This window comes from Pelmatolapia mariae, linkage group LG8 (assembly GCF_036321145.2).
Source record: "Pelmatolapia mariae isolate MD_Pm_ZW linkage group LG8, Pm_UMD_F_2, whole genome shotgun sequence".
Taxonomy (NCBI): domain Eukaryota; kingdom Metazoa; phylum Chordata; class Actinopteri; order Cichliformes; family Cichlidae; genus Pelmatolapia; species Pelmatolapia mariae.
The window spans coordinates 13,046,091-13,072,500 of NC_086234.1; the positions used below are offsets into that span (position 1 = coordinate 13,046,091).

General features: G+C 40.2%; 1 protein-coding gene across 3 annotated transcripts in view; it reads right to left on the reverse strand.

Annotated features, from left to right (window-relative positions):
* Positions 1 to 26,410, reverse strand: part of LOC134633832 (adenosine kinase-like) — a 138,576-nt gene that overhangs the window by 14,345 nt on the left and 97,821 nt on the right. For all 3 annotated transcript variants that reach the window (XM_063482920.1, XM_063482919.1, XM_063482918.1), the window contains 3 exons: positions 25,914 to 26,084; positions 5,922 to 5,957; positions 674 to 788 (listed from right to left, as the gene is read on the reverse strand). In XM_063482920.1, coding sequence (XP_063338990.1) covers positions 674 to 788; positions 5,922 to 5,957; positions 25,914 to 26,084 — 322 coding nt within the window. The remainder of the gene's footprint in view (positions 1 to 673; positions 789 to 5,921; positions 5,958 to 25,913; positions 26,085 to 26,410) is intronic.

The following is a 26,410-nucleotide window of genomic DNA, read 5'->3' on the forward strand; positions in this document are numbered from 1 at the left end:
GACTAGTCGGAACTGAACTGCAAGGGCAATGAGGAGAGACGCCCCGTGGCTCTAAACAAAGGCAAAGGCTTCCAGCAGTAATCGGAAACTATCGTCTCTCCTCACACTGCTTAAACCTGCAACCCCTGCTCAGTTATGATGACACTGCCATTTAATGTCCTGTTAACAAATATGCCCTGTATCAAAGGAAACTGGATTGATTTGAGGGGCAGCTCTGTCAACCGCTCCCCAAGGTCACTCTGCCAGCGTTTTGCAAAAAAAGGGAAAGAAAAATAGGGCAGGATGTAAGAGTTGAAGCATTAAAAATTGCTGAGGACTGGCCTGGAGTCTGTCCAAGACAAAGTTAGAAGTACTTCACAAATCAATGCCTGCTCTCTGCATCCCCCACACTTCTTTTATGCTCTGAAATGACAGAATGTAGTGCAAGCATTCTTTTTTTGAAACATCTGGTGTCAATATTGGAGCTTAACTTCAAAGAAATTACTGATAGCATTCTGCTCCCTTCAGTCAGAGATCTAGCATCTATTTAAGGCTGTGTTCTGCAGCTTCGAGATATGAGGTTTAAGTGAAGGGTAAAGATGTCCAAAAGGGGCCAAAGATGGGATGGCTTCGAGTGGAAAATGTGTGTAGATAAGAAGACAAAAAAAGAATGCTGAAAAGAAAAATGGCATACCGACAGTTGCAACGGTGTCGTCCTTGCCCTGGGTGAAGACCACCACTCGCTGCCTCTTCGTGTTCTCCTTGGGGAGGTTTTGGGTTTTCTTTGCAATCTCTGCGATGTCGTCTGTCTGTGAAAAACACCGGACCACCGGGTGAGAATGTGTTGAGTCGAGTGAATGCAACATGAGGAGCAATTTCTGAAGAGTTAATCAAAGATCACACGTGTGACTGAGAGAGGTCAGATTTTTCCAATCCAGGCAGACAGATCAAAGTGATAATGAAACCAGATGGGCTGTGAACCCATTTCGAAACAGATCAATAGGGACGCTCAATGAGGCTTCCACGCACTTACTGGAGAACTGCGAAAATATTAGAATGTCATATCCCCTAAGTGAGATGAAAATAAGCGTGTTAAGATATGCCGTTGTCAGATAAAGCTACTTCTGCAAGCTGAAGGGATAGGTGGTGCGTGTACTGTATCATTCTCTTCCTGAAACAGGCCATCTCTCCTCAGCATCTGCACTGAATGGATATTCTCGCCTGGAGACGACAGAACTCTCCAGAGTGCTTGCCTTTGATCATGAGAGGGATAAAAAAACCCACACCTGTCAGTGCTACTTTATTATTAACTCATCATGATGTACTATGAGCAGGTAGAACGTCTTTATCGCCGTCTCGCAGTGGGGTGGACTGCTTTTCTGTAATACAGCACACCGAGGAGCTAGCATTAGGGATCCTAGATGCCTCTAGCATCTGTATCAAAGCTAACGCTTGAGCACCTTCAGGGGTGAGCAAATACTGTGATTATGGGAGTAATCAGAAAGATAGGCTCCAGCCTAGTACCACCAGGCTCACTGGCTCACTCAAACCAATGAGCTTTTTACACCTTTAAATGCTTCCCAAACGCCCTTTAATCAGGCCTGAGAGGTCCGGGGAGACCCAGGGCTGAGGAAAAATGGGTGTAACACTCTAAGTAAGTGCTAATGGTGAGGTTAATACAGAGGCCGTTAGCAGACGACGGCGAAAAAAAAGAGCAATTTGTCACTGTGACTGGATGTAACCACAAGCACTCCTCCAGACACTGAATGCAAAACCACACAAGGCTTCGGCACATTGTCACCCTTGGGTTTTATGTTCACTGACATAAAAAAAGGGCTCCACTCAGCTTTTAGGAGCTAAAATGTTCTAAAGGCCAGAGGTGGTAGGGCACACAATAACACAAACACATATAAGTTTACAAAAAATGAAGAAAAAAAGTGCCACATGGCTCTGATGGCTGATTCAACAGGTGCTCTTCAGTAAAATGATATTTTAAGTTTACTTTTCAAGCAGTTCAGCAGGAAAAGAAACCTCACACGAGTCTTCATTAGGATCTGACAAAGACGCAATCAGTCAGCCAACACCCATGACATGGTACGCAACCCATAGAAATAAAAGAAGATATCCAATCCATGTTGAAATAGTACAAGGACACAAAAAATCACAATAAGTGCTTTGCAAAATAAATAAATTAGTGCTTTATACTTTATTAGTGCTGGTTTGATCCCAGAAAAAGCCACCAAAGCATCAAGAACTGCCTCAGGAAGGGCGTCCGGCACATCTGCAGATCCAATATATGTAGAGCTACCTGTGTGAATGTGTGAATAATGGAGCAGCTGAAAGTAGCTTTAGTATCAACAAAAGTAAATCTGTAAGGTAAATAAGTTGTGTGCTACATACATAAAATAGTAACCCAGCATATCCAATTTTATCACATCGAAAGCTATCGTTAAAGCTACGCTAAAGTGAACTAAATAAAACATCACCAAGTTCTAGTGTTTAAGTTTTCAAAGTATCTTCCAACTACTAGTCATAAAATAAACTAACAAAAAAAATAAAAAATACAGAAAATCTACCTTGTTGTTCAGACTTGAAAGCTTACTGGCCTGCAGTGTTACAATCCACAATGTTTCTTGTTGAAGGAGGTTTTTTCAGTCTATCACCAGCTCCCATATAGATAACTATCACTTCTAGAGTGAGCACTTTTATAGCAAAGCCACAAAGAGGGGGGTCAAGGGTGCGATCAGCTTCTTTAAACGTCATCACTAAACCCAGTAGCAGTGATGACGAACACACAAGTCACTGCAGCTCAAGTTTGTTTCTTTTGGAAACAAACCACCAGATGACTAAAAGACAGGACAGGAAGCTGTGAGTCTCGCTACTGGTCCAGCAGTCTTACTTTCGGACACGTGATTTAGAAATAATTTTCTAATTGAATGTTTACTTCCCTACACATTTTGAGATTTTATCCTTGCTCGCTTAAGTATAAAAAACTTTTGACGTGCTACAATTGGATGTTACCCTTTACACGTACAAGCACACTTAACTTCCTCCTTTCTGCCTGGCAGAAACACTTACCTGACAAGCTCCTGGGGCAAAACGATACAGAAAAATAACGTTCAGCGTGAGCGCAGACAAATGACTTGACAAATGATATGGTCAATTTGGTTTACTACTGACAAATGGCAATATTTACAATTGTGAGGCAATTGATCAGACATAAATCAACAAACCGTGAAATATGAAAGCTCTACAAGGGTGTTAAATTGTGTTTCTGTGTTGAAGCCAGTGAGAAACTGATCGTTTCCACTGCATGCTGCTTGAGAAACACTGCGAGGGAGAGATTCAATTAGAGCTGTGATGCTGAGAGTTCTTTGAGCATTTAAAGGAAACAGATCACAATCAGGCGACTGTGTTCAGATCTGCTGATTGCTGTTTTGGAGAGGAAAGCTTTTTATCTTGTGTTTAAGCTGAAGAAGGGCTGCTGTCATTTTTGTTAGTCATCCATAATGTGATGATAACAGTGTTTCAGGATACACTCAAAGTACATCATGCGGCGCTTTAGGGTCATAAAATCCAATTATAGTTTCCCTCAAAAGTGCCGACCTTCCCAATTAACCTGGACTTTTACTGAACTTCAATCGACCTCAGTGGCCTTCATATGTTTCGTTTCAGACAGCAAGTCTAACTTTTTGTCTTCTTTTGAGTCGGCAAATGTTAAAGAACAAATGTTTTTGGCTATAAGACTAAAATAAAAAACTACAAATGATAGAATATAATAATGAAATAATTGTAAGGTAAAAATGATTGTTTGAATATTGATGTTTTCAAGAAGACCTACTCTGCTTTGAACACAAGCCAACTTTATTTTACTTTTTAAAGCAATTCAAACCATTAGAATATGGTTAACAGGTGGTTTTCTATGGCATCAGAGGCTGCCACTGAACTATGAATCGAGCAAATGCCTTCTGCTGCTAAAGGCAATCGGATGAGGCTGAAAGCTCTTCAAAATTTCTGGTAAGTGGATCTTGTAAGACTTGTAAGACTTTTTTAATCTAATTACTTGTGGAAGCTTATAAATGAGTCTTAAAATTAATTTATTTAATTAATATATGACATTTTAAATTATGGAGACCAGAAAAACCTAAAAAACTAAATAAATAAATACAGTAAGTAGTTTAAAATGTGTTATTAATATCCCAAAATCCATCAAAATATATGATAAAAAACCTTTCTAAAAATAATAATTAAAAAAAGCATAACTATCATGGTATTAAATATATAAAACGAGACTTAAATTATATTTCCATTTAATTTTCTTCTGTATTCATTTCCCTTTGTATAATTCTTGCACTTTTAATTAAATTTAATTAAATTGTTCCGTACTTTAATACAATATTTGTTCATAACCTATATGCATAGTTTGAATAACGAGTAAGTATAAATGTATAGAGTAATGTAAAATGTAAACAAAAAATAATAAGATTATTAACTGTTTTTTTATTAGCATTTAGTTTAGTTTTTTTTATATAATAGAGTAGAGTAGCCATTTATTGTCATTGTACATGTACAACGAAACTGTGAAAATTTTGACCTCTATATATTATGTAAAGATGACAAAACATATCCATACGAACTCATACAGGTGTACTGTGTATTTGCAAACAAACAAATTTCCTCCGCTAACACTGCTGTAACAATTTATCCCTCATCTCCGGGTTGAATCAAAGTTTTACAGGCTAAAACTGTGCATATTCATATTTTTGAGAACTTGCCAGGGTATGACCGGTCTACGCGAGCCGGCCTGTACCAGCAAAGTTTAAAACTGTCACCAGAAAGTGACGAGAGGAAAAAAAAAAAAGCGGTGAAGAAAACTTCTTTGAACCACAGCCATCTAGAAATGCGCCACGTACAGTACACACCACTGATGTTATCTGAGAAATCACATTCATCCAATGCAATTTCGCAGAGTGTTCTGCCAAATCAGGTTGACACGGAAAATGTCAAAGAATTGTAACTACTAGGAGAGTCTTCACTTTGCCCTTTGTGGGGGTTTTTTTCCATGTGAGGCCCCTCCATTACTAACACCTCCCCAATTCCACCACCCCCCTACAGCACCACCACCTCCGCCTTCATCCCTTCTCCTCTCAAACCTGTCACTGCCATCAGGATTGCATTTCTATTCCAGTCACGTTGATCACACCGTTAGTGATTCTGGATGACAATTACTCACACAGAGCAGAGACATATTCAAGGCAGCGCTACCTCTGAAAGAGAGAAGGCACTTAAAATACCTGAGCCCATGTGAAGGGAAGAAAAAAAAAGCCTCGCATATCGGCTATTTGTGTTTTGATTTTTGCATTTAAATAGCAATGGAAGGAATATGCAAAAACACGAGGAAAAAATAGACTAAGGGAACGTTCACTTTACACTTAAGAGGCAGCCCCACGTTAAAACACACTGTGCTTTCTGTAATCTTCATTTCCATAATCCAAAATCACAGGTGGCTGTAATTTGGTTATTAAAAGACGACAGTGCGCGCTCAGTGTAGTGTAATGCTATGGCAGTGAAGAGGAGACATACAGTATGCGATCCCTGAGTGCAATGAAGATAATGAGGAGGCTTTTTAACCAGGCAACCTGATGAGCCCCACGCCTGCAGAGAAAAGCTTGAAACCATGCCCAACTTCTCAGCTTCCCAAGAGGCTTTTCAAAATTCAATAAATAACATCTGTAGGCGATGTTGGGTGCAGACCTAGCAGAGTGCGTCATAACAGAGAGCTGGCTGAACAAAGAAACCATGACGACTGCCAGGTTTCCATAGCAACTGCTGCAAGGCCTGGAGAGTATAATAGCACATCAATCACTGTCCAAAAAGAACTTCATTATCAGCAAAAATAAACCTTTAGGATCTTTTTAGTGTGCAATTGCTGGTCAACTCACCTCAAAGCCCAGCTCTTTGGCAAATGTGGCCGCCTCCTGGAAAAGATAAGACACAGACAAATGAGCAGTTAATTACAGAGTCACAAACAGAGCACAGTGTCACACACCAGACGTGAAGTAAAGACATCTCGCTTCCCTCCGCTCCTCGCATGTCTGGCCATTTTCACTTGAGAATAAGTAACCTGAGTTAGTGTTGTTCTGCCAACTCCTGATTTAATAGGCGTGCAGCCCACCCATTTAAACTACAGCCTGACATCATCTCATCTTACCAGAGCAGCATGAGATAACACCCCATCAGCCTCCAGCCTTGAAACCACCACTGAAACCATGAATATGTGCTAGTGTGTGGGAATCCCCAACACTGCAGGCATTCAGCGCCCACTTTATGTTGCTTTAGTCTCCTAACAGGTGCACTTAAACGTTTATGCAGGCTGTAGCGAGCTAATCGCGAAAACCGCTCACTGACGCTGATCTTTTAGGCGTTTCATATTTTAATGTAGTCTCCCAGTGGTCGCAGGTACAAGCTGGTGTTAGTAAAATAAATAAATAAATAGCATTACAGGACTCACAGAAACTATGTACATTTAAAGTTTACTTCTATAACAAAATATATTTAACAGCTAAATACACTGTAAAAAACATTTTAATGCATTCTCTGTAAAATTACAAATCTAAAAATATATTTTAAATTTAATACACAAAACAATTAAAACCAATGGAAAAATATATACAGGAACCACTTCAAAGTAACACCTTTTAAGTATCTAAATAATTTTTTATATTATATAAAAGAGATAAACCATCAACTGAATGCCAACCGAACCATATCTGAAATGGGCATCGGCTGGAAAATGAAACTATACATTAAAAATACCCCAAACAAAACAATAAATGGTGCATTTAAATACATTCAGAAAAGTTTAAACTAACTACTGCTATAATTGATTCGTCATATTGTGCAGTCGTTAATGTAAAAAAACAATGAAGCTGTCTTCCAAGAACATGAACATTATCTGCAGTGTGGTTAGCTGTGATGTACAACATGTGAGTAATAAATAGGCCGTGTTACGATCCTCTAACTGATGACAGAAGCCGTTGCCTGTCAGCTCCGAACGATGTCACAAATTGTGAGAGACAACCTCCTGCACTAAATTCACTTCTGACCCCAGACAGGATAATAAGTTGATGCTATGATTCTAAATAATCCAATTATCTGCAGGAGGAGGGTGTGTATGGGAGGGGGTGTGGTGTTTGTGTGACCTTGGGAAGAGGTTGACAACCTGGTCCTCAAACAGAAGGGGAGGAGATGACATGGAACAATAAGGTTACTGGTCCCTGGAGGAAAACCTCATGGCTCCCTGGCTTGGATCAACATCACAGCACCAGCAATATGTCAATTCATCACCCCACCCTGCGCCCCTCACACACAGGCGAGACAATTAGCTGCTGTAGTCGAGAAGCAGTTCTGTAATCAGCAGAAGGTAGTGTTCTCTTTTAACCTCTCTTTGCCTTTTCAATCTATCGAGGGCTTGGGTCTCACATTTATTTTCCTTTATTTACAACCACATATTGACTTTTCTCCTCAGGAACGCTCCATCACCAACTAGCACGAGGCATCGCGCAGGGACAAGAGCAGCCTGGAAAAATGTCTTGTCAAAACAGCAATATTTCATATCAAAGCATTTAAGAGACACACGAGTGAAGGCTGGAATAACTATAGTGCTGCTGAGCAGTGCATGGCTCTGCCTCTCTCTCTCTCTCTCTCTAGTTAGCAGCTATAATATTTGTGAGAAAAGCCTATCGAGAGAGTGTGGGTGTAAGAAGAACAGATAATTGAAGCAATGTCTATGAGCCACATGTGTACAGTGTAATCCCTTTTAGGAATTTATTAATTTCTAGTTGTTATGAATGCCAGCATCAAAAATATGTTGTGCTGTAAAGCTCGGCTAAAACTAATATACTGCTATGATAAATATTGCATGGCGGTAAATATGCAATTACCGAGACTACCCATACAGCCAATAAAACTGGAGCGATGGGCAATTAAAGCCACTGTTCCTTAAGGAGCTTATAGCGTTAATATTCAAAAATCTTATGTTTCAGGCTGCGCGTGTTGACATGTGCTGTTTTGGTATGTTGTGGTAGACGGTTTTTAAAATGACGGCCCATGTGCTTCTACAGCTGTTGCAACAATGACAAGTGCTTGGAGTGACATCTGGGCGAAATCCTCTCATGCTCAAAAGAAAGGAGGGGGGGAAAAAAAGCATCCCGTTTGTTCGGAGATTGCTGTGATTGCACGCTCGCCTTTCATGATCTCCTTCGAGTCCGATTCCAGAAAAGAGAGAGACAGAGAGAGAGGACTCTTGCAGATCTCAGGGCTTGTATGTTCTCCTCCTTCTCCTCTTCGGGCAAACAAGGTAAAAGATAACAAAGCAGGCGGAGTGCATGAGCCCTCTGCAGCCATAGTTAGTATAAAGCTATCAGAATGTGTGAGATGTTGCTGCTGTCAGAGGCTTAAACAGTCAAAGGGATATTTTTAGAGAGCTTAAGCTAATAATCCAGAGCCCTGTCGGGGGGGTGGCGGGAGTCTACAATTTCTTTGCCAAGCAAAATGAAAGAGGAAATACACACTTCATGCAAAGGGCAGTTTTCAAAGTTTAACACTTTGTTTTCTATGACACTGTAAGTGACAGGAGCCTAGCGGGCCTTAAACAGTCAGAGCAGAAGCTGTATGTTGCATATTTTCTGTGAAGTTATTTATATCGTATAGACATTTTTCCCCCTCCCTCCTTTTAATGAAGTTAAACTGCTGATTTTGCATTCAATCTGAGAAACCTGCAGTCAACTGCAATTTCTTTTGTCGCCTGGGGGAAGTGAACAAGCTATGAACATATGACTACAAACAATCTTGTTAGCAAAAAAGTAAGTTATTTACATAGCCCATAGACAGAGGACAATTTCCAATATTTGGAATCATATATCGGCCACAAGAATGTAATCCTCTGCTTTTAGCTCAGTTTTGGCCTCTACCAGCTTATTGTAGAAATCCCTGGCTCTTGGGATGCTACATTAATTTAACGAAATAGTTGCAAACATTGTTGTCTGCTGCTGTAAATAGGCTCTGGTGTTATTTTTTTCAGTTGTGGAGCAACGTGTAAAACGTGTAGGTTTGGGTAGATGGTTGGGGAACAAAGACAATAAGTGAAAAAAAACCATCTTGAAAGTGCGGAAGGAAACTGCAAAGTTGAATAATAATTTTCCATTTGTTCACCATTATGAATGAAACCTAAGACTTTATTCTTTCTTTATTCCGTTAGAGTTTCCTGATCAATTTGACCTTTTAGGGGGAAAAAAGAGGCCTACACAAGCTTTCAGAATCACCACAGTCGTCTTTTTTTTCTCTGAATAGAACAAAAAAACTTTTATAAGTGTATTTATTTATTGAAGATTTTTATTTATTTAAAGTTCCTTTTAGAAATGTACACGTCAATAAAAAACCTGGGGGCAAAACAAATTCCACTCTGTAATTTCCCTCCTCCAGTTTATGGATCAAATATTGAATTAATCACGTTTTCTGTATTTGTATGTCTTTTTGATATGTGTGTGAATGTAACTGATGCATATTTCTCTTTTTCTACTCAGTCCATATCTTAATATAAATGTTGTATACAGTATGGTTTATGACGATCCTGATGAAGGCCAAGTTTGTTCACTCACCAAACACTTTATTATGCACACCTTAACAATACCGCATCAATTCTTCAGATGAACTGGTGCTAAAAAGATGCTCTGAGATTTTGGTCAGTATTGACATGGTAGCAACACACAGTTGCTGCAGATCCACGATGCCAATCTCTTATTTCACCACAACCAAGAGGTGCTCTACTAGATTGAGATCCAGTGAATGTGGAGGCCATTTGAGTACAGAGAACTTATCATCTTCAAGAAATCAGTTTGAGATGATCTGAGCTTTGTGACATGGAAGCAGCCATCAGTAGGTGGATACACTGTGTTCATAAACAGATGGACATGGTCAGCAACATACTCTTTAAACTGTGCCTATTTTGTACTAATAGGCCCTAACTGAGCCAAGAAAACACCCCCTACATCTTTACACCACCATCTACCTAAACTGTTGATACAAGCTAGAATGGATCCATGCCATCCTTTAATGTTGTTTATACCAATTTCTGACCCTACCAACTCAAACTGGGGCTCGTCAGACAAAGCAATGTTACTCCAAACTATTTGCATATAATTTCCTGTTCCCAGCAAATACAAGATAAACCCATCGTGGTCTTCTGCTACTTTAGCCTATCAGCTTCAAGGATTGACATGAGATGCTCAGAGATGCTCTTCTGCATGCCCTGGCTGTAACAAGTATTTGCTTGAGTTGCTGTTGCCTTCTTATCAGCTCACTGCCTGTCTGGATATTTTTCTTTGATCATCATAAAGACATTTTCACCCAAAGAACTTTTGCTCCCTGGATATTTTCTCTTTTTCAGATGATTCTCTTTAAGATTGGATGTGTGGAAAAATTGATTTGCATTAACCAGCAGTTGTAACTAATAAAGTGGCAGTTAAGCGTGTATACTACAGGTGTTGCTAGACCTCATAATGAATTTGATTCCAAAAGATTGGACAATTTGGAACCGGTTCTCAATTCCTATCCTATCCAAATCATTTAATGCACTGCCAGTTAAAGTACCACTACATATAAGGGCACCCAAGAGAAAAGAAATTAATAAAACTGTCTGAGTCATTAGCTTCCAGGATAAAATATTCCCAGTAGAAAAAAACCACAAACAAAACAAAGCAAGTACTGAGTTTTTTTTCTCCTCTGTGTAACAAGTTGTCGAGCATATGTCACAGCAGGAGTGCGTCAGGGAAAAAAAAATCCAATTTCAGTGTTTTAAAGAATCTAAATCAAAGAGCAAACCTCAGTGCTAAGGTTAATAAAAGTTGATAAGCTGAAAAGCGAACTCCCCCAGGCTATTCAGAAAATAAGCATTTATTTGACCGTTAGCCCAAGCGATGCAGAGGCAGAAATTGAATTGTATTTGACGTTGTGGTTTTTTTATTCCTGGGTGCAGCCCTGACAAGTTTTTCACACCAAAACCTCTGTTTTCTTCTTCCTTTATATAGCAGCTCAATTTCAAATACCTTAAGGTTTTAAGGAACCATAAAGAAGACAACAGTTTTCTATATGTAGAGTACATTTCACACTACAGGAGAAGAAATGATCACGCCTGTAATGATATTTGGAAATGACTGATCTTTAGAAACCATTTAAAATAAAGTGAGCATGACTGGGTTATAACACGTCAAATAATTCAGCCAGTTATCACTACTTATGGATATAAGTATATGTATATAACAATGGCATATGGTGTGTTTTTGTCATTCCCTACATGTCAGTGTAAGACATCACTCAGGCGAGTCAGACAGCTTTCATAAATGCCCAGTATAAACAACATCTGGCATTCAACTCAAGTGTTTCCAGTCAGATTACTACAGTATACATTACAGGGCAGTGGGTGGGCGGGTGGGGGGGTGGGGTGGGTTGGAGACTGAATAACTAATCAAGACGATGACATCGGAGGGGAGCATCAGTGTCCTTGACGTGGCCTCGGGGTCACAAACATATCTCCTCCTGGATGTCAGGATGTCAGCCCTCAGCACGAGTCCAGGTGCTGCCGAACAGGAAGCTGCCACCTCAAAGATATGTGGGCTGATAACAACCACAGGTGATTATTAAAACGATCATGCAAGCTGATAGCAACTCACTCATGCTGGGTGGAAAGAAGGCAGCGCCCTGCTACTGTGCGGGACAGATTAGGATGAATAAATCACCTGTACCGAGCCCTCCTGAAGCTCCCAGGAGAATGCAGCAATTCTGCTCAAGCATGACATGCCACAAACATGGGGGTAAACACACGCAGGAACAACACACTCCAGAAAGCCTGGAGTCGCTTTTACTGCCTCTGGGAATTTACTCAACAGCAGCTGATGGTATTTCACTTCAAGTTTTACTGAGCCATTAAGTGGCATGTTTCATCTTCGCCTTGATATTTTCTTACATTCAAGTGCAATCGCTCAGATTTTAATCTGCAAGTCAGTGTATGTTTATAGATAAACTTACATCAACCGCTTTAATCAAATCCACAGAAGAGCTTTCTCAAACTCTGAAATGTGTTTGAGTCACGCCTCATTTCTTTATGTTTTGCTAGCAAAATTGGAAATAGGTACAGTGATTCATTGAAACATGTAGAAACATCATGGAAAGACACTATAAGAGGCAATATTCAGTCAATATTTGGTAAGACCACATTTACTCTTCAGCACAGCCTGAACTCTCTTAGGCAAGCTTTCTGGTAAATTCTTTTAAGTAACCTTAAGGAATAGTTCTCCAGGCTTCCAGAAGGACATTCAAAGCTCTTCTTTGGATGTTGGCTGCCTTTTGTTCCGTTCTCTGTCAAAATGATCCCACACTGCTTCAATAATGTTGAAGTCTGGGCCTGGGGAAGTCGGGAATGAAGCCATTTCCAAAATATATATTTTTTTATGGTGGATCAAAATTAGATGGTACTTTTCTGCATTCCTAATTTCATCAGTTTTGACAAGATCTCCAACACCGCTGCATGAACTGCAGCACAAAACCATGACTGAACCTCCACCGTGCTTTACAGATGGCTGTACACATTCACTGTTGTACGTCTCTCCTGACGGAGGAAATCATCACTCCTTCAGACTTGTTACCACTAACTTTCAGTCCAGGTCTTATATAATTTTTTATAACTCAACCCTTCCTTAAGAATGGCTTCTTGACAGCCACCCTTCCACTGAGACCACTTCTGATGACATTTTAGTGAACAGTAGATGGATTAACTGAACTTTGATGGAGATTTTGTTTATCTGCTGTAGTACAGGTATATAGTATAGATAGTTTTTAGACCTGACACGTCTACTTGTCCAGTTTCCTAAAATGTTTAAAGATATGCTCCTCACCATGACGAGATATGCCAAGTTTTCCGCTAACAGCTCTGGGAATCACCTTGTTGGTGTAAAAATGCTATTTTATGCCTGTTAAACTGCATTATATTTGGCATTTCTCATAACTTCGACTAAAGAAATGGGAACAACTCGTGTATTTTTGCTACAGCCTGCTTGTAACAAGGTCCCTAAAATTTTAAAAGTGGTGCTCCCATTGAGTTAGGTGCCTTTTTATGCTTGAATGAATTCATAGAACCAAAAAAAACCCATTCCACTGAAAACGTTTAGCTACAAGGACTGAAATGAAAAGGAGTGAAAAAGTAGCCAATGTCCACATAAAAACTTTGAACTTCAGAAAACCTTGGCAATTATTGCTCAAGACCTCTTAAAATTTACAAGATAGTCTGTCTCCTTGGAAGGAAAATATAAAGAAACTCTAATAAAGATGCTAGGTTATAAAATTCCTACACTGTACATGTCATGCCATTGTGCTTTGGGTGTATCTAAAGAGAATGTTTCTCATTGTGTAAATATTGCTCAGTGCTGGTAAAAAAAAAAAAGTTATCAGAAAGAAATGCTATAAACCAGACCCTCCAAGTCTTAAACAATGGATGGACATTGTGGGGGAAAGGATGATTTTCTCCCTAAAGTATAGGGGAGACACCTTTATCGCCTGTATGTCAACCTCCTTTTAATTAAGATGGTCATGGACACTTGGGACAATATTCTGAGAATATCATTTGTAACGATGTTTGCAGTATCCCACCTGTTTTGTGTTCTTTTAGAAAAATAACAACTTTTCATTTAGCACGTACATATATATGGCTTAACACTTGCACATTATTTCATCACCTAAAACTGTTTTCTATTATCTTTGTTTTTTTACTTATACATATCTTGAAGGACAGTTGTTAAAAAACATGACTCACAGAAACACCTGTCAAAACTGTGATTTTTTTAAAAAACAACCTTTTTCCCATCTGCTGCCTACAAGATTATCTATGGTATGAAGACAGCTAAGTCTCAAATAAACATATGCACCACAGCACTTATGCTTTTTTTATTGACAAATTTGGCCAAACTGACAAAGACTAGATTCGATTTTTTTTCAAGTTTAGCTGATTTTTTACTCTTTGTTTTAGTTTACACTGGTGTAATACATATTTTTCTAAAATATTATTTTGTCTTTTTGAAATATGTCTCTCAACAGGTTATGTTGTTTTCTGAGATTTTGCTGGTGTACCCATCAACATAGGTTGGAGTCGGGCAACCGTGCTTAGAAATTTGACTTCTTTTTCTTTCTGGTTTTTGGAAATTAAGCTGACAAAGTTCTGCTAAAGAACAATACAGGGTAAAATTATCATCACTGGTGGCACGATAATAAGCTAATTTATCTGACATTTCTTGCGAATAAAATGGCCTGAATAAAGGAAATAACCAAAAATCATTGAGCTGAGTTTTTTTTTTTTAAACCTAAAAGCAAGTGCACAGTTTGACTGAAGCTTTCATGTGTCCAATTTCAGCAGTGCCCTCGCCTGTCAGTGCATTATACACCTCTAGCAACAGCATCTGCTCCCGTCTTTCTTGGTCTACCTACAAGGGCAGGAGAGCGGTAGCAAGCCTATGGGGATGGAAACAGCACCTACAGCACAGGTCTAAAGGTTAAACAATCAGAAACATGTGCACTACATAAATATCTTCTCTGATAGCAATCACAGCATGGGAAAGCAGGGTTTGCATAAGGAGCTCCGAACATAGGATGTAACCTTAGGTAGAGCAGGAGGGACCAGACGGGCATTCAGTGCATCTGCTGGGGCTAATGGAAGCAGTGGCAGCGGCAGTGGTAGCTTTGTGCTGGGGGGAGTTAGTTATCAGCCTGATGGCCTTATCAGCGCTGAGGGCCTCTATCACACATCTCACCTCTGGACTCAAACAAGGGGTCAGTACACAACGTCAGACTACCAGAAACCGGTTATCTCTCGAGGAAGTGGATGAAGAAAAAACAGTGGATGAAGTGTTTTAGCTCAGAAAGAGCAGCTATTAAACAACTTTTTTGGTCCTTGTGAGTCTCAAAGAACTCAAATTACAGCACGATTTTTTTTTCCTCTTTTTGTTTTTTCCCCCTCTTTGCTGGATCATAGGTTGTCTTGATACTGATCTCTCTGCCTCCTCTAGCTTTCTCTAGCGAATTATTCCAGATGTTTTGGATCTGTATCTTTTTGCTCCATAATTTTTAGTGTGTTTTGCTGTCTTGCTCTCTCCTCTGCATTCATGTATATCCTATATTAGTGTTGCCTCATATTTTTTCTTTGTCCTTGCAGGCCTCTATACTGGTGAAGATACTGCTTTTCTTTGGTTCTGCTTCTCTGATAATGCTAAAACTCATAGATCACAAGAGTCTTCTACATCTGTCCATACTTCTGGTATGCTCATCACTGGTTCCTACTGTAAATTTAATATGGTGCTCTAAACTTTACATATTTCTACACTAACTTTGTAATACTGTGCTATGTAAACAAAAAAATAATTTATTTTAAATAAATAAATATTCATCTCCGTGCTTACAACAATCTTGGCTCAATAGATATGACTTCTCTTTGACTCTAAAGGTGAGCCAGCAAATTAAATCAGCACTTCCATTCTTGCCTTTATAATGTGATATCTGCTAACCCAACTCGCTTTTGTGTTCCTAAGTGAAGTTTTTCTTTTGCTCCAGTAACTTTTATTGGTGTACGTTTGTTTGCTCAAGGTCCACTTGATTGAATTTTTCAGGACTTGCAATTTCCACACTTAGAGGATTACCGTTTCATACGCATATAAAAGCAACCGAATTTCAATCTTGATTCCTGTTCTTTGGGGCACCTTTTTCAGGGTCAATACATCAATTTATCTTACAATTTAAGTGATAGAAATAATATGTTTGGGCGAAACTGCGAGTTAGGAATTGTTTAGCATTCGTGGAGTTTAAGTTCCCTCTAATTAAATACCTGCTGCCGAAGGCCTTGAAAGCCTATTTTTTTAATCAGTGATGTGATTCTACATGAAGACATAATAATGCTGTTCATTTCATGAGATATTAAGGTATTTGTGCTTTACCTTCGTGCCTCTGCTTTATTATTCCAACTTAAAAGAGAATGTGTGTGAGATTTTTTTTTATGTGGCAAGAATGTAACAACATAAGAATCTGATGAAAACACACTTGCGTATTTCTTGGAAATATGACTTGGTTGCCTACTGAATTCTACTGAATAGATTTTTCTTTGACTTTCTTTATTGTTTACATCTGCTTTATAAAAAAAAAACGGAACTTGTGCAAAATGTAAATACAAACCTTACATTTAACTGACAGTAATACAAAGATAACACCAAATGATTTTTACTATTTCTTCTTTTCATAATTCAGAAGGAATTCTCGCTCCTCTCACCCCAACAGGTCACGGCAGATGGCTGCCCCTCCCTGAGCCTGGTTCTGCCAGAGGTTTCTTCCTCTTAAAGGGGAGTTTTTCCTTCCCACTGTTGCCAAGTCCTTAATCATAGGGGATAATCTGATTGTTGGGGTTGTCTCTGCATTATTGCAGGGTCTTTACCTAACAATATAAAGTGCCTTGAGGTCACTGGCTGGCACTATATTAATAAAACTGCAAAATTACCTAAGATGTCATTTAGACTCGTCTTGACTAACTGGACCTGGTCCTGAGAGTCTTCAGTGACATGAAATTATACCTGAAATCTGCTATGATAGACCTGACGCTTGACTTGGACTAAATGTGTCTTGGTATTAATTCTCAGTAAGGTTCTGCAATCAACTGGTGCAGCATAAACTTGAGGCTTGATTTGGACTTTTGTCTTGCTGAAATAACCAAAGATGTCATCTGAATGGTTACAAATGTTGCTCAAAAACCTCAAAATCTACTTCTTGGTCCCTGCTAACTGCTTTTATTATGTTGGAAATTTGCTATCATGTTTGTGCAACCCAGTATGGTTATCCTGGTGTTTTTCCTCTTGCATATTTCATAGTTTTGCCGCTGTTTTATTCTGTGGAAATTTCACTTCAAATAATGACCTTTGAATGGTGGTTATGTTGAATGGTGATTTTTCTGTCTGGATAAATGACTTTTTGTTGAAATGTGTTTTAGGAAAAACTTTTGATGAGGCTGAGACCAACTTCCTTTCAGTCCATCAATTTTTCGCAGCTTATTATCCAGTAAATTCAACAGACATTTGGTTGCAGGCGGTGCAGACAAAGGTCAAGAAAGCAAACAGCTTTTTTTTTCCCCTGCAGTGAGCTGTTGAGAACAGTGACCATACCCTCCTGTGTATAATAAACATGCGAGCATTTGGCCTGCTCTATTTACCTCCTAATGAGAAACAAAGATCTGCTCTTGAGGGACTTGCATGCCTCAGACAATGAAAAACCCAGGGAGGAAAAAAAGCTCTCAAAATAATTCAAACCATTTGTGCGCACAGGGGACATGAGATCTTTGAATAAAATGGCCATAGAAAAACTGAGACGATATTCAATATGGTATCTGTCAATGTGGCCATATTCCAGATCAAAATCTGCACGGAGGGCAGGGCCCCCTTCAACAATAAGGCTACATGTATGCACAGATCCCATGCGATACGTGTTGCAGGGAAAGCAAATGAACCACATGGCTCATCTAGAAGGAAATACTTTGCACGTTGCATGACGACTGTAAATTAGAGAAAACAATCCTTTCATTCACTTCAAGTGGAAACAAATGGATGCTTTCGTTTCTAAAATAAGCTCACAGGTTCATTGTCCATGGAACAACTAATTAATTTGGTAGTACGGGTGAGTAGATTACGCCTGTTGATTCTGCCTTTGTCAGTTTCTTATCCAGAGAATAGGGGAGTCCTCCAAACGACACTGGAAACCATGACAGTATAGTCTGGACTGTGGGAATACAATCATGAGTAGACAAAGGCAAGTCCTCCCGCCAACTCTGTGTGGATAAGAGGATTGGAGATGGCGGGGAGGGGGGGCGAAGCAACCAGCCAAACTCCAAGCAGCAGTGATATGGAAGGAGGACGGGCATCGGGATTGTAAGGGCATCTGGGAAGCCCGCCGGTGTTCGAAGTTCTGCGAGTCGCTCTAGCAACGAGCTGATATCCTGCACTCTCTCCTGCTGCGACAGAAATATACTCACCTCAGCGCTAGCAGTACGTGGGCACTATTGATCTGCTCCCAGCGCAATATCTCCTCTTACATCCATAATTATTCTCCTTCAGAGAACTCCAATGTGTGCCCTGGCTGCCCGACTGGCTGGCTGGCGGGCTTTCTATCTGCCCCCTTGTTAAAGATGCTCTATGGTCTCACATTTCACATTGCACTGCCAACGACCCCCCTCTTAACCCCGGCATTTTCAAATATTTCATGGTTCAGTCCCAGGGTTGGGGAAGGCGGCTTCGGCACGGCACAATTACAGTGGTTAGTCGGACTCCTCTGGTGGAGCCATGCTGGCTCCCAAAGTACCATGACTCGCAAACAGACAGCCAGGAAAAACAGAGGAATGTCAGTGAGACCATTCTTCTTCTTCTCCTGCGCCGAATAGCTCTCTCTGCCTGCGCACACACAGGACGACTGATGGCTTAACAGCAGCAACACTTTCTGTGATTGAGTAAAGTAGTTCCCAACCTCTTTGTCTTACAAATGAAAAGTTAGTTCGCAAAAAGTAAAAGACACCTTTGCTCTTGGTTTTCAACTTCACCCTGAGTGCATAAATATTTGTGAATAACTGACATTAGCGATTCATTCTGCTCACTTTGCAATCAAATGTGTTAGAAATGTTTTTATATCTAACGGATAAACATCTGAAATGCTCATCAGTTCATTTTTTCGTGCTTTCATGCTGTTGAACTGGATGACTGTATTCAGGCAGATTGCCTAATGATGATCTAATCCAGAGGTTCCCGGTGTAAAGTTGGCTATACACCTCATGCATGCCTTTGCTGCAGTGTTTGTTATACCACTGAGATTTAAACTCCAGTTATACTTTTGGCATTTACTTTCGGGCTATTCCATTCAGTTTAAGTTCTTTTAACTTCCTTTTTTCCGCCTTTTTATTTCGTTCCCTTTATTCCAGAGGACGGTGGATCAATATGATGTAAAATTCCAAAAAATAGAGCCATGCTTGAATTATTTATGTAGTTAGAGACACTTTTACAGAGGTGGAAGCCAACTTTGCAGTTTTTAACAATCTACATTATAAGATGCAGATAGAGGTTTTAGGGTCTGATTACAAACGTTGTATGCCTGTGCACTTGGTCAAGGTTATTATCAGTTTGTTGCATGTAACAGGGAGTTTTGTCATGATCCCTGGTTTTGTGTTACAGTCTTGTTTAGTGACCTTTTTGTAAATCTTTAATTTTTGTTATAGGTCAGTCTTAGTTTCAGGAGTGTTTTTCCCTCAGTGTTTCCCATCTTGAAAGTATCATTTGGTCCTCCTGTTTCAGCTCTCCTATGTTAAGTTAATTTATGTTTCTGCATTTTTCCAATTAGTTTTGGTTCTTAGTTCCTGTTTTATTTTGATAGTTTCTTGTCGCAAGTGTCTTGTTTCTAGTTTTACTTCCCCCATCTGCTTGACTGGCTTTGATTATTATCACCTGTGTCGCGTTACGCTACTGTGTCCACATCTCCTAATTGCTCTCATGTGTATAAATAGTGCTGTCTTCCCCGCTGTCTCATCTTCTTTTAACCTCACTCCTTCTACTTATTCTCTTATTTTGGACTTTTCATCAACTGACATATAATATCAACTTTTATTCAGTCAGTCTCTTGTGTCTACATTTGGGTCCTTATCTAGCAATTCATGACATTTCTAAAAAATGAAGCATATTGACACACTTTTACATCTGGAGCCTATCCCAGAGGACGTGAGACAGGTTACACCCTGGACTCCAGAGAACACAAAGATTCTCCATTTTTGATGACATCCACAGCGATAATTGATCGAAAATCACCAGCTAACCTAACATGCATGTCTTTGGATGAGTATTATTTATCCTTTTGCTGTAAAACTAATTCATGTGGGGATGTGTGCCCTTTCAAGGCCATCAGTAGTTTAATCTGACAGAAAAAAGTTTGTAACGATGGCCTCAGAATGAGAATGTCAAATTTCACACAATTTAACAACAAAAATGAACACATACTTTTAAAAAATAAATAAATTTCAGCTTCCACAAAGAAATCAATCTTGTGTATAAATATTTTTTTACTTTGTCATTTATTGTTTTTCCCCAATAGCTGGATATTGTACAAAATAAATGATTTTTTGAACAGTGGAAGCTTAAAATTTAAAATAAATAAAACCTCTCAAAATATGTGAAAAGATTTTTTTCATCCATATCTGAAGCTACATTCGATATGAAAAAAAGTCAAGGATGTAGGTAGCTCATGCACGAAGCACACATCTGGCTCCATAAGCAAAATACTGTGGCTGTAATTTAATGCCTGAACTTCCAATAGGTCCAAAATTTGGTATGTGATATATATATAATTATATATATATATATATATATAATTTTTTTTTATTAAACAAAAGATCTACTTTAATCCGCTGTCAGTGTGAAATGAACATCTAGCATTTACTGTAACCTGATGAAACATGAGACTCAGGAGGAAATGACTGATGCAATTAAAGCAAAGTACACACGACAATTAAGGAAATTCAACACTGCCAACATTTACATATTTTTTTTTAATCTAAGAATGTTTAATGTGATTTCTTATCCCCAGCTGCATGTAATAGTGATTATAGTAGTGAGAGAAGAAGAAGAAAAAGAAAACAATTGATTTCAATTGTCTTGGGTCTTGGGGAGGGCGGGTGTATGAGGTAGTATTCAGGGAAAAAAAAGAGAAAAGAAATAAGTAAAAAGAGCAAAAATAAAAGCAAGGCAGCCTTTGCATTTAGCCAATCATCACAGCTAATGCGGCTATGACTCATCATACAACTCACTGACTGTACGTCACACTGAGGGGTCAATGTACTCTGGCGCTGAACGAAAGGCATGTGACTCATCACAGAAATAGCACATTAAATTAAAATTCAGTTGTGAAAGACACAAAGGAGAGCGGCAGCTAATACTTCATGTCTTTTCCTCCAATGACACATTGTGATTGTTCCGCTTCGCCGGCTTTAGAGATGGTTCTGTGTTCATCCTCCCAGTTGGCCTGTGGGGCCTTGTGAATAAACACATAGAGGTTAATGTCTCATGTTCTCCCCCCACCACCACCACCCTCGTTCTCTGCAGACAGCTCTGACAGGAGAGGAGAGAGAGAAGAGCCTAAAAGGAAAGCTGTTTCAGTAACACGCTAATCTGACTCTCGCATCTCTTTGTTTTAGGCAGTAGACGGCATATTTTCCCCAAGCTACCGTTGAGAAGCACATCTCGAGTCTGCTGTGGGTGAGCTGTCAAGGGGAAACTCTTTTTCCTATTCTTTTTTTTTTTTCTTTTTCCTCTTTTTTTTGTACAAAAAAAACACCCATCAATACCCTAAGGGCCCTTTAGTGAACTTGCCATCACCTACACATACTGACAGCAGAGAGCACGTACTTCCACAGTCCCGCATACGTCACTGAGGCGATAAACAGCCACGGGTCTCACCACAGAGATAAGGCTTCCAAGCAGTCTATCAAACAAACAAAGCCAGATGACGAATCTAGAGAGATGTTAAGAAATGACGCCGTATTGCCCATGTATCTCCTCTGCCACCCTTTTTTTTCCATTCACACATCAACAGACAGACACACACACACACACACACACATATATATATATATACACACACACACACACACACACACACACTTCTACATCCACTTTAGTCTGTCCTGGAAAAATCATTAGAGATCCCCCCCTTCTACCCCATGCACACACAAATACGCACAATGCATGCAGATGGAGAAAAATAGGGCTGAGAGCCAAAAGACCTGAGGGGCTTTTCATGACAATAACCTTCTGTGGAGCTGCTTGTATCCCTCCACCTAGATCACTGAGAGGTGCTGAAGGATGGATGGGAAAATAAGCAAGATAACCATACAAAATATTAGGCGAGGAACATTCGCACAAAGTACAGAGGAGGAAGAAATCCGTGTCATTTTGCTCTCATGGCCTGGAGAGATGGCAGGCTAAATGCTCTTTTAAAACAGCTTGAACATTGAAATGATGATGGCTCCTTTTGCCTCAGCGAAGCACATTAATACATAGCCGAACGCCATTTCCACTTTTGTTAAATGGCTCACCTATTGAGTATTCAATTACAATGGCTGTCTCTCGTTTGGAAGACGGGGCTGGGACCCATATAAATAAGCTCCCTCTGAGTGTGGAGGTGCAGAATGCATTGGACAGCAATGGAAAGCATGCGGAGCTCCTGTATGGGGGTGGTATATAATGTTAATGGCTGAGAAGTGAGGAGGTTGTTCGGTACTGGCTGTGGGGCAAAAAACTAAGCACATCATCTGCAGCACAGTTTTATTAAGGAAGCACATTTTTAAAACATTCTGACAGGGGAAAGAGAAGCCGAAGCACACGGACTGATCTAAATTGAGAAAGCCGTGAATCCTGGCTAAAAGAAATATCAGTCAGGGTGAATAATTCAGCCTTGATTAATCGTTCCATTTGTCTATGATATGCCTAAAATGCCACAATACAAATCCACCAGTAATGGTCCAATCCTCCTCCCCCCCCCATTGTGTGGTTTATCTCTCATGCTCAAATAGCAAAAGCAAATTGTGGCTAATTTTATCGGCGAATCCACTGGCATGTGGTTTTTCCAGCGGTAATGATTCCCTCATTCGGGCCTAATTAACTGCGGCCATTAAATGGAGGGAAATGTAATGCCCTGGGTTCCATGTCAGGTAGTCAGAGGAGGACAGCACAGGAGGACTCAATTAGGCCGGTGCTGTTCCCAGGTTATCACACGACATGTTTGCCAATTAAGAGAAGTAGCGTCTGATGTCTATGTGCCTCTGCCGGCACCACCTCCGAGGTCCTGCCAACGCAGAAACCGCACTGCCCCCCTCCTCCTCCTCCTCCTCCACCTCCCCTCAGCAGTGAAGGAACAGACACTACACTATGCCCCAAAAAGGCAGTAATTACAGGATGGATGGGAGACTGTTATATAAGCACGAGGCTGCCGATAGAGCAGGCAGGGCCTGCTGATGCCAGGTTTAAAACAAGTACCAGCAGGATCGAGTTATAGCAGAATTACCCAGGGTAGACTCAAACACAGACACATTTCAACATCAGAAGCCGGCAGGGGAGAAAAAAAAAAAACAAGAGAAGAAACAGAGGCTATTGACATGTTTTGAAGTCTGCCGTGTTGCAAAACTGTTTGGGAATTTAAAAATGATTAAACGTGAGTTGTGATCTGGCTGAAATAAGTTCCCAGTCGTGGAAAAATAAGGTGGCAATCAAAAACGATCTTGCTCAAATTTATTACATGTCATTTTCAAAACATGAGATCTTACAGCTGCTTTAAACATTTTTTTCCCCAAGTGAGACTAGCTCTGTATCGTGACTCAGTAAGTGTGGGAGAGGAAGGCAGAGACAAGCAGACACATTAGCCTTCCCTTATGGCACATTCTGCAAGGCTATAGGAGTCAGCCTGCATGATCCTGACTGTCACTGACTTGTTATGAAAGCATCGCGGGCTGAGGGTTATCCATCACATTGGGGGGTGGAAGCTGGGGCGAGAGGACGGCCGGGGGGGCTGGAAGGGGCAAGCGTGGGCGAGGCGGCTCTGTTGCCTGTCACTCACCATGCACCACTGCATGACCGGCAACCTTGTCTGGCTTGTGCACAATGGGAGGTCTGGGGCTCGACTGTATGAGCAGTCATTCCCCACTCCCCCCTCCCAGCAGCCAATACAGAGGTGAGGGGGTGGGGGAGCCAAAAGGAGTCAAAACACCGTGGACAGGCATTAGTCCTATACAGACCCTTGAAGACCTCACTGCTTGAGGCGGCTGAGCAGTTAATCTGCCCTCTGTTTTTTTTCACTGAAACTCATATTTTGGTGTTCTTAGCCAGGTTCAATTTCTGAAAGCGAGCCCTGACAGAGTCTCCGAAAGATAATCTACTTCAACAAACATACATTGCAATTATCCGGAGTCATTAAATCGTAATGACTGGAGGTGTGAGCAAACTTCTTAAACAAACAGTTACAGTACCACCCACTAGAAAATACATAACGCTTGCAAAATGTACAGCACGGTTTAAGGAGACAGAATCGTTCCTCACAGCAATTAGGAAGCAAGAGAGAGAGAGAGAGAGGTGCATATGTAAAAGGGAGGTCTTATGTTGGGAACGGAAAAGAGGGAAAAAAAAGCTGAAGTCAGCAATGGCAATAAATCCTCAAATGCTGAGCAGTTTCTTCCAGCTCTGTCCCGGTCTGCAGACCCCATCTCTAACCTGAAGACAGGGCTCTGTTTAGTAACTTTAGCAGTGGGGAGGCAAGTTCAGCCCAGTGAACATCCACTCCACTTCCCTCTGCTTTGCGCCCGCCCCCAAAGGTGCAGTTTGTCCTCAGAGTTAAGCTCGTCTGCTCTGTTAGAGGATACTTCCCAGCAGCAGCACACTCTGTGACCACAGCTTGACCTCAAATCACCTACTCGCTTCCACAAAGCGGAGAAAAATCGATAGATCAACTTGCATGGAATGGTGACGCAAGTGAGATGATTGATTAACGCGCTCATTTTTATTCATCTCTTAATGGTGAGCGAGAAGTGAGACGTTAAATGGATACTGAGGAGAGCAATAAGTGGAATCAAAGGTCGGACACAGCCTTTTGATTTTACTTTAAACGTGGTGACATAAAGTAGTATGAAGCACTCAGACGAGACAAACCACCAACGAGAGAAAACACTCAGGAGTTTGATAAACAGGTGTTATTGTTCATTGAATCACACTAAACTGTGTTTAAGCAGAAAAAAAAGGCTTAAGTAAATAAATTATTTACATGCCCACACTGCCATATCTGAGTGTTTAAGAACATATGTAGTTTATGTATAATATCTATATCAAGAGTATTATACTTTAGTTTTTGTTCATTCAATGCTACTGTACTAAATCTGACACACACTGTGTGTACAAAGGGTGGGACAAAAAGGCTAAATGCGCAATGTTAGCGTGACTATACATAAAGCGGAATGATTGTACATCTTTATCGACTAAAAAACAAGAAATTGTTGCACAAGGTAAAATTATACATACAGGCTCAAATATATACCCCTACTAATGTTTGGTTGAACGTTCCTTAGCAAGCTGAACCTCGACCAGATGCTTTTGCTGACCGTCAACAAGCTTCTGGCTTAATTCTGGCTAGATATTTCACTGCTCGAGTTCATCTAAATTGGTTGGTTTCTTGGTTTGGACCTAAGTTTTAAGCATAGTCCACAAATTTTCAATAGTGTTGAGGTCAAGGCATGTGGAAGCCAATTCCAGATGGTTAATGTTAGCCTGCTTTATCCATTTGAGTTTGGGATCATTGTCCTTTTGGAAAATCTGATTGCCACCTAGCTGTTGATTTGAGGTCACATTGAAAGATTTGGAGGTAATCCAAGCTGTCAGACATACTGTTACAATGGTGACCATATTAAACCTGGCTAAAGTTACACCTTATGAGGTCAGCATTTATTCAGGTAACGTCTGTGAACCGAAATCTCAGGCTTCAGACTGCTCTCCACACTCCCCCTGTATGACGTCAAAGAGAAGAGGGATATCCTTACTATGGAAATCTCATTCAGGACCAGCAGCTGTGCATTTGTAAACCTGCTGTTCACATCTCGTGTTTGCAAAGTGCAGCCAATCAAAAGAAAGGGAGAGGGAAAAGCAGCTAAATCAGCTTGTCTCAAAGCCAAATATAAGAATTTGTCAATTTCAATTGTAAAATTTGCAAAAACATTGAGAAAAAACAAATATACTAAGCTGGAAATATCTGTCCTAAAGAGGCTTGAATGCACGTCTCGTTTCACTTACCGTCTCGTTGCCAAACAAGATGTCGACATAAGGCATAACCTTCATCAAGGGCTCTTTAAAGAATTGGCTGATGAATGGTGCTGAGAGGTTCATGCAAAAAATTTTGTTCTTATCGGAAGCGTGCCTTGCCACCTTGACGATCGACTCCGGGGACACAGTGAGGAAAAAACCCTGAAACAAGAGAAAATATTTACTACATTATAATTTCGTGGGTTTGACTGACTTCAGCTAAATCAAACAAATTAATCTGTACAGTGCCTCCGTACAGGCAGAATTATCAGTGTTTTGACAACGGTGCATAGGCCAGAAATGACTGAACTGTAACAGGCTCCTGTGAACTGAAACACTTCAAACAGCTAATTTGTAGGTTTTGGATTCTGACGAGGTAGTTTTAGGGTGACATGGCTTGATAATCTTGAAATAACATAGCAGCCAAAGGGCAGGAAAAGGAAAAAAAGAAACTGCAGTGCTCAAACACTTATCTGAAATGGTTTCTT